The sequence below is a fragment of the Alligator sinensis genome, unplaced genomic scaffold (assembly GCF_000455745.1).
Source record: "Alligator sinensis unplaced genomic scaffold, ASM45574v1 scaffold531_1, whole genome shotgun sequence".
Classification (NCBI taxonomy): domain Eukaryota; kingdom Metazoa; phylum Chordata; order Crocodylia; family Alligatoridae; genus Alligator; species Alligator sinensis.
In genome coordinates, this window is record NW_005842173.1 from 634086 (window position 1) to 643477 (window position 9392).

A 9392-nucleotide genomic window follows, 5' to 3' on the forward strand; every position below is an offset into this window, starting at 1 on the left:
AGAGTTGGGCCAAGTGCTGCACATGCAAATCTACCATGCATTGTGTGGCTGCTTTCAAAGTTCATGCAAAGAGTAACATGCAGAACCGATGGGCTATATTAAAAAAGGGATGTGAGGATTGCAATGCTTAATGATCACGTGCCCTGTTACTCTCTGGAATTCACAGCCCTGAGTTAGGAGTCTCAGCTATGAACCCTCTTCTGGAGCTGGGTGCCTATGCCAAGCTAGCCATTTTTCAAGAAACATCAGAGAAAGGGAGGAGACCCCCCATTACAGCACGTAAGCCAGTGTTTATGCCATATGCACAAACGTGGCCTAATTTGCAGAGGTGTTGCGTATCCTCAGCTCCCAGTGGAATCAATGAGATGTTGGAGGTGCACACATCCCCTGGCAGGATGGGCTCTTTGGTGTCAGCGCTGACCAGGAGAAATGCTAGATCTCTGCTGCCATGTGTTCTGGGGCAGTAGAAAAGTCAGCTTTCCTGCCAACCTTTCCTGAGGGCTGGGAGACGAATGGGAAAAAAGGGTCCTGGGGGGGAATCAGAGAGTCTTTTCCACACCACCATGCTGAGTTGTGTGCGTCAGGGCTGTACAGACCTCTTCCCCTTGAGTGCTGTTGGCATCATACCCACAGGCGACTGCATACGGGGCAGGGTACATATCTGCCCAACCCTCGTCTGTGCAGTTCCTGGACACATTGCCTAGAAGGGAAAAGAGGAGGATTAATAAAAAAGATGCATGCTTAACACGAGCACCTTCTAACCCATTTCAGCTCCTACATTCTGCAACACATGAAGACAAATCTCCAACACCTTGCTGAATTGACTTAGTACTTGTATCATCACAGCACCAGTAGCCCAGGCTCCATTGGATATGTCTACTAGACCTTCTCAGTACTATGCCACAAGGAGGCATGCCCTGTGCACGCTACCTCTTGAAGCAATGCGGCTGCCCGAGTGGAGTGCCAGGTTTGTGTGCCATTAAGTTCTCCCTGTCTTGGCCACTAAGACAGATGCACTGCATCCACATGAGCGCGGATGTTTGTTTCCGCAGGGACAAGATGCAGCAGCACATCTTGTTTTTTGCACAGGGGTTTATTTGCTACCTTGCAGCATGGAGAACACGTGAACATGCAGTGTGTGGTGCTGCAGACGTGCCTGTGGTGCCACATAGTGCTCGGCCGCGGTCCTCCAGACATGGCCACGCAGGGTGGTGGCACATGCAGAGCTGGGGTGAGGCACTGCACCGTGGTGTTCCCTGGCCCAGTGTAGACGTGCGTATTGTAAGAGACACTGTCTAGACACCATCTGAAATGGCAGCATGTGCAGGATTGCTGAGGACTGAACATAGATAGCCCATGTGGAAGTCAGGCCCTTAACCTACAAGACGAGCCCTTCTGTTTTATCGGTCTGACATGCAACTAAGATCAATAGGCGTCTTGCTTGAATGAGGACAAAGTGCCTCCAACTATGGATATCAGGGAAAAACATGCATATGGCTTGAATGCTTCAATACATATATTTTAGTAGAATAAATATTCTTGGACAGGGATAATGTAGTCATTGACTTAGATGATTTTGGAAGCTAGAGAAACAGGTTCAGATAACATAAGAGCTTCCCTTTCCAAGTTTCACTCAAACTGGACAAACCTTGAAGGTTCAAAACACCCACTTAGGTCACCTCTGACTTTAATGTCCCAGCTCGGATGGGAAGCAGAAGTGCTTAGTCTCTCAAGAAAAGATGCTCCCAGGATACGTCCTACTGTATTCGTATTCCCTGCTTCTGTGCACAACATTCAGTGATACCCAGATACCAAGCTCAGACTTTTAGAGCAAAGCAATTTAGTTATTTTGAATGCTCTTCTGCATTTGGGGGAGTTTAACAGAACTATGACCGTTCTTCAACCTCGGGTCTTGGCTTACAAAGCACACAGTGTCCTCGTCTGCTATTAGGACTTCAGGGCTGGTCATCACATCCCACGAGGTGCTCGCTACCTACATCCCTAATGAAAAGAGCTGTGCAAATTATCTGTTGCCAATAACATGAGTTGCAAACTTGGGATTCCCGCCCCCTCGTCTGCAGGCGTATTCACTTCCTATTACACATAAATTTGTAGTTATAATCTGTATTACAGTAGCCCTTAGAAACCCCTTCAAGAGGGCCTGTTTTGCTAGGTGCCGTACAGACACAGAATAAAAGATGGGCCTCACCTAAAGGAGCTCCCAGTCTACTTAGCGAGGCACACAAATAGATACAGATGACAACACATACTCATTTGTACAAACAATTCCTCCCTCGCCCCCACCATTCACTTTCATCGTGAACTCTGGCCCTGCCCTTCCCGTGGGACCATTTCAGTTGATGGTTTGCAAACCGGCTGCATCCACTGCTCTCAGATCTCTCCATGTGACTGATCACTTCAATCCCTTATAACTACCCGCAGTCCCTAACTGGACAAACAGTGTAATCCATCACGTTGAACAAACACCAGATAGCTACCGAGGCATTTATGATTCCCCAGATGAAGAACCAAATCTGTGAAGCTATGGGGATTTGTAAATATTGCCACGGCTGCCCGAAGACTGATGAGATTTGTCACCCGCAGCAAAGTAACACATCCTTCCAAATAAGAACAAACTGATTATGTGGCAATGAGGGCATGCTCAGCCATCGTTTTTTGGTATTTTCCACATCTTTGCTATTGCAAACTATTTGATCTTTGATCTGGTCCTGAACAAAAGGGCAACCTGTCTCTCACGGGAAGTCTGCGGGGGTCTATTTGTTGCCTTAATAGGAACTGAACCGCGTTCAAGAGTGCAAGAGCCAGTCACCTTTAGAAAACACGACATTTCCTTATACTTTTTCCTGCCTGAAGATCTGACTGCAACTGAACCCCTGGGTGCCTTAGCACTGCAGCTGCCTGCTCACTGCAGCTGGTTTTCTTGCCCTGTTGCTGTAGGTCAAGCCTATCTGCAAGTTTATTATTCCTATTTCTTTTTACAAGGGTTCAAACCGCACGCACACATCGTTTCATTAGATAAAAGCACCCATGAACGGTGCAGCTGCTGTAATATCTACTGAGATCATTTACAGCTCTAAGTTATGTGCAAATTTTAGTGCTTCCTGATATCAGCCAATTCTATCGTCTGACCTACTTTGGCTTGTGTTTCCTGTGAAAGGCTTGCTCCTCGCCTTGGGGCAGATTTTGGCTGCTTGATTCCTGGCTTGTTATCTTAGCTGGATCAATTAACACAGTTTTTTTCAGTCTTAAGTTTCCTTGGTTCATTTCCCAGCGTGCCTAAATTTCGAATTTGCTTCCTAGCCAGCACTTCCCACCCAAGGATCTTAGAGCGCTTTAACATGGAGATGTTATTTCTTCTACAGCAGATTATAGTATCATAGAAAAGCTGGACTGGAAAGGCCCTCGGGAGGGCACATCTAATCCAGCCCTGCGCTCCAGGCAGGATCCTCCCTTTCTAAACAATCCTATACAAGTGCACGTCTAACCTAGTCTTAAAAGTCCAGGAACAAACCTCATGCACAAATATAACAATCCTCACGTACCAAAGCTGTTGCTGAAGCTGAGGCAGAGGACCGGGAAGTGACAACACCCAGCGCAATCCAAGCAGAGACGCGATCTCTAGTTGCCATTATGATGGAATTAATATATTGGGAGTTATCCCATAAACTAAAAACACCGAATGAGTCAAACAGAAAATGCATCAGCTGCACTCAGCTCTTTTTCTTCTTGCACAGTGACCTCGTAGCACACCGCGCTGGCCTGTGGGCCCACTCTGGGTTCAATTTTCCTTTAGCTTTCCCTGTCTGCAAGCAGGCAGGAAACCAAAATGCAGCAGTTTTACTCCAGGGGAGTTTCTAAAAGGCAGCTCTTAGAAGCAGGAGGGAGGTGAAGTTGTGAAAAAGGTTTATTTTTATCATTGTGTTCCAGCTCTGCGAGCAGGGATGATTGATTTTGTTGTGATGAGTAGTGAAAGGAATAAAGTGATCTTAAAACAAAAAAAAGAGGTGGTGAGGAGTTGACTCTAGAAGCAAAGCCTCTGGGTCACGCATCCATCCCTAGGAGCTGGGTATCGACGGCCAAGGCAAAACAATTCTCTCTTGCTTTTATGGGACCTCACTTTCTGAGAAGGTCTCTCCGCTTCTTTTTGTCTTTCACACATTTCTGGAATTTTTAAAGACAAACCGGGGGCATGACCTTGCATGATCTCCCATAGGCTGAAACTGCATTTTCCCCAATGAGAGCTCAGGGCACGCAGGAAATGAAAAGATACATGAAACCTAGCCCTTTCCCCCCTTTCATACCTTTCGGGTTTTCCTGCGCATCATCAGGACAGCCAAAGAGCTTTCAAAGTAAAAAACCAGAGCACAAATGGGAGAGAGCAGATCAATCCCGGCTCCAATGAATTATGCATATGAAGCATATATGTATCTGAGATGTCTGTATATGAATGATGTATACGAGGTGGAATAACTCCAACAAGAGACTGAGAGAGCCCTACTTTAGGATGAGGGAAGTGGTGGAGAAGAGTGACGTTCATGACCCTGGTTCTGCCAAAAATTAAATTTTTTGTTGGGGAGGGAAACCCCCCATCATTTTGAAGCCGTAGTACAAATAACATGTTGATGTCACTGGTACTGAGATGAGAGAGTGTTAATTAGCTAAGTATCTGCATTATATAATAATAATTATCCTTTATAACCGTTGCTTACAGCGACACATTTGCAAGTAGCATCGCTAGCTGGTGACTATGTGTTTCTTGAAAGTAGCCCCACATAGCCCTCACTTGGATTTGAGGTTTCTTGCTTCCTGCTGCTCAACTGACTCAATCATCGATCCTCTGGATCGTGGTGTATGCAGAAGAGATCTATGACCACCACACCATGACCTTTGATGCGCACGCCTAGGCAAGAGCATGAAGGAGTGAAGGCTGCCCAAGACCTACCATCCCTTCCCCTTTAGACCACTGAGACAGAGTCTAGCAGCCACACGAAGTCCAGATGTTCGCCACACGAAGTCCAGATGTTCGGTACCTCAATGTCTGTAGCTTCTGCCAGAGAGCAACACATAAGAACTGCTGCTGATTGCCTAATACCCCAGCAAGGATGTGCTTCTGTCAGGGTGATGTCCCTTAGCCTTCCTCCAACCAATGAGTGCCACTAGGCACCCAAGTTGTACTCTGGAGGTTGCAACTTGCGGTATTTTATAGGAGCTACCCCACCACGAGCAGGCCCACCACATTGCTACCAGGCCCTTTGTTCACGTGCAATTTGGTGGTCATACCCAGGAAAACCGACTTATATCCTTGTTTAATTGCTTGCATAATGACTTATCTATTCATCTCGTTTCTTAATGTAACTTGCCTATCGTTGACTTGCATCAGGCAACACGTAGTCCTTTGGTCTCCCTGACTCAGCAGTGTTGGCCTTCGGGACTATGGGTTCACTGCTAGCATTACAGAAAAGCTGTGCCCTTAAGTGTGGCCTAAGTTGCAACACGTAAGCTAAAGTGGCAAAAAAGAAAGAAAGCAGTTTTTTAAAATGACGCATTCGGGCCCTTACCCTCAAACATAGCTCTAGAGGCCTATCTCCTACTGAAACCAATGGAGGATCTGGACTCAAATACTCTCATGATGAAGGAAGCTGGCTCCTGGTAAAGTGGTTGAAATCTCAAAGCACAGCAGAAAAAGACAGGATTGTCGACAGCAGCGCAACCTACCCGTTGCCGATTCCTAATGCGATTTATCACTCTGGGCCTGATCCTGCCCCAGCCACATCAATAGGACCTATAAGATGACCACAGTTGGAATCGGATGAAGAGTGACAGTATCTACATAACATGCCTCATCTGTTCTGTAGTTGAAGAATTTGGGCCACTGTAGCTCTTCTGACCTACACACTAGCATTCAATGCAATGACATTTTAAAATAAAAAATAAATATTAGCAAAAACGTGTTTACCCGCCAGCTAGAATAAACAAATATCCTCTCACAAACTATTAAACTATGTCTGTTCTGATTCGAATCTCTCCAGATCTAACATAGCTTCTAAAGAATCGGGGTCACATTTAGCTTCTCATGAACAACTAAAAAAACAACTGTTCTGAGCTGAATCTTTCTTGAGATATAACATGACTTCTAAAGAATTTCTTAGCAGTGTTTTTCCTGCTATCAGTAAGAAAACTGGGTACGGCCATTTGACGGGTGGAATTTAATTAAGTTTCACTGGAAAACCAGGAGCGTTATACTAATAGAAAGAGATATTTCTCGGTAGAAGGGCATCTTTAACCATCTCTGTGAGGCCAAACTATAATGGGAAGCAATGATAGAAGAGAAAAATCAGATTGATAAAAGGGGGTTTGACCTGAATAATGGCTTCTTTCTAAAGGGTCACTCAAAGTTAATCTGAATGAACTTTTAAAGTACGGCAGGATGCTGAACCCTGCAAACCGAGACCAACTCACGTGCCATTACAGAAACATGCCTTTGATCAGTAATACCACTGAAAATATAGTATAAGAAAAAAGACACTGCACATTAAACCACTATGTTAACAAGGTTATTATACCATCAATGGAAATTTGTTGAATTTAATTCAATATGGAGAGTGGTGGTGAAGAAACTTTAAAGTAGTCACTGATCATCTCTGTTTAAAGACAGATCCCATGACAATATGCGGCAGTGTCGTGGTTGACTGGACTGCAGCTGTTCAGCGTTCTGCTACAAATTAGTTAAATTGAATTAAACCGCTTTGTGGACCCTCTTATTGAGAGTTAAAGTGGCCGTAATTCAATTTAGCATGCTTCATGTCAGAAGTCAATTAAGCTAAATCAAATAAAAGCCACATTCATTTTGAGCAAGGGCGTCTCTATAAGAGGTTTAATTAATTCACTTTAATTTTAAACTTTTAATTAATTCACATGAACTTTCCTTCGTGTTGTCATGTAGACAAGCCCTAAGAGATTGGATGGTAAGTACTGACAACTTTACTTTAAAATTAGCCAAGGCTTAATCCAAAGCCTGTTGTAGGCCAGAAGACGCTCTCAATTGACTTCAGTGTACATCTGATCAGATCTTTAGCAATCCTAAAATACAGAAATTCCTTGACTAGTAACCCGCACCTCTTGATGGGTTCTTCCAACTTAGTCTGGAGTGCCCATGAAAGAGATGGGAACAGGTCCTGCCTGGATCATGGAGAAGGATGGCCAAGTAGTTATGATGTTGTGCTGCAACTCTATAGAGGCATTACTTTGAGCCTTGCTCTGAATACCTCTACTTAGCGCAGATAACATGGGGGAGTCAACGGTAGCTGGATGTGATGCTAGCCTCCTCCTACCCTTATGTGCTATTGGCTACAGCTGGTGGGTCTTAATCATGCTCAGCTGAGGGTAGACCCGTGGCCTTTTCTTTTGGGTTACACTGACTCTGCTAACTCCTGGAGAGCATGAGGACCGAAGCAAATGATTTGGTAATGTCTGAGCAATGCAAGTAAAAAAAAAAAGCCAGGTAGTGAGAAGCACAATGCAAGAGGGCAGCAATATAATACCGCCATAAAAAGGAGTTTAATCTTATTAGGCCTTAGCAAGGGAAGGGCATGTTTGAGTGGAATAGAGGCGAGGGTTCCCATAAAATTAATGCATCAGGAAGAAAAGTTGGCTTCATATATAGTGAGTTACAAGTAACCGACTGTGGAGCTGGGATGCATTTTTCTTGTGGGCCTTCACACTGCCTTCTGCTTTGTACGTATTTGAATGCAAAGAGCCTGGCTAGGGCACCGAGTGCTTTGGGAGTTAAGTGGTGATCTTTCCAACAGCCCTTGCTCCAAAGCTCCATGGGGACCTGTGAAAAAGAAGCAAGGACTTTGGGAGTGATTACAGTTTATGGGCTATAACTACTCAAGGGACTGAGTCAAATTTAACAGGCAAAGCCCATTGAGCCTGTTGACTAGGAGGGTGGCAGAAAGGCCCTAGGGGACTTCAGAGGTGCAGGGATAAAGGAGATAGGCTGCTGCAAGAAAAGAGGTCATTATGAGAAGCAAGCAGAACTATAGGAACTGAAAGGGCAGATACAGCTGGAGACTGAAGACTTAGTGTCTATGTTCCCATATCCTGTGAGCAAAATACAATCTGGTCCCAACTGTGTTGGCGCAGAGGAAACTGCTAAAGAAAACCAGGAAGGGAACCACCATCAAGAGACGTCCCGTGTGCAGGCTGAAACCAAGTTTGAAACAAATATAGAGGGAGGAATCATAGAAAAGTAGGGCTGGAAGGGACCTCCAGAGGTCATCTTCCATCAAGATGGAAGACTACGGCAGCCAACAACCGAAACATGCATAGAGCCATTTCAAATGAGAATACCACGATACCATAACTTGATAGATGGTTGCATTGATAAAAAAAGCCATCCTACTCTTTCCCTTTTGACATATCTAGGGATAGTTCTGACAATAGCATTTCCCCTTTTTTTGTTTTCTAGGAGCACCTGACCTGAGAGTGAGGCGCACTCTGCTCAGAAATTTGGCTGATTTATCCCTCCTACCATCTCCCAGGGATTAGCAAAGGAACGGGGTATCTGCATTTCATTGTTTCCCACCCTACTCCCATTTAAGGCAATAGTCCCAGTAAAGTCAACAGTCAATGATATAGGGCATGTCTACACGTGCACTTTAATGCACAGTAGCCTGTTTTACTGCGCATTAATGCATCACCTAAAAAATAGTGGAATTACACGAATGCATAGTAAAACAGGCTACTGAGCACTAAGTGCCACTTATAAAACGTGCACTTCTGGTACTGTGCATTAGGGCAGCCTAATGCACATTTATTAATGCCTATTAGGGAAAGCACATTCCTGCACATATAGATGTGCCCATAGTTGCCACTGACATCACCAGTGCAGGATCAGGGGTGGGTTACACATAGTATAGTTAGCTGGTACTAAAATATATGACAATCGCACACATCAAGGGTATAAAAGGGAATGAGAGGAAATCATTTAGAGGGTCTCACAGGAGGCATAGGAAGAAATACAGCATTGGAGAATTCAGGTAGATGTCGGAAAACTTTAGTAAGCACAAAATCTACTGAGTCATCTTCATTCTAGTTTGGACAAAACACACCTGGCCAAACTGCTGGTTGTAACCATTTTACTAGGCGAGTTTAGCAAACGTTCGGTGAACAAATCACAATTTCTTTGCATGCTAAAATGATCCAAATAATTTTAATAATATATTTGAGCTGGTGACTCATGGCCACATCAATTAGAGTGAATGTTTTATTAATGATTTGATTATAAAAATTCACTGTTTCTGACATCACAGTTGTACAGGGTTGTCGCTGCTGCCTGATCAAATGAATGGACTTTTATAAACTTCCTC

At 44.4% G+C, this 9392-nt stretch overlaps 1 protein-coding gene across 2 annotated transcripts in view; it reads right to left on the bottom strand.

Moving 5' to 3' along the window:
• The window catches only part of VIPR1 (vasoactive intestinal peptide receptor 1), a 108211-nt gene that overhangs the window by 44202 nt on the left and 54617 nt on the right, over positions 1-9392 (bottom strand). For both annotated transcript variants that reach the window (XM_014520981.2, XM_014520980.2), the window contains exon 3: positions 597-700. In XM_014520981.2, the coding sequence (XP_014376467.2) occupies positions 597-700 (104 nt within the window). The remainder of the gene's footprint in view (positions 1-596; positions 701-9392) is intronic.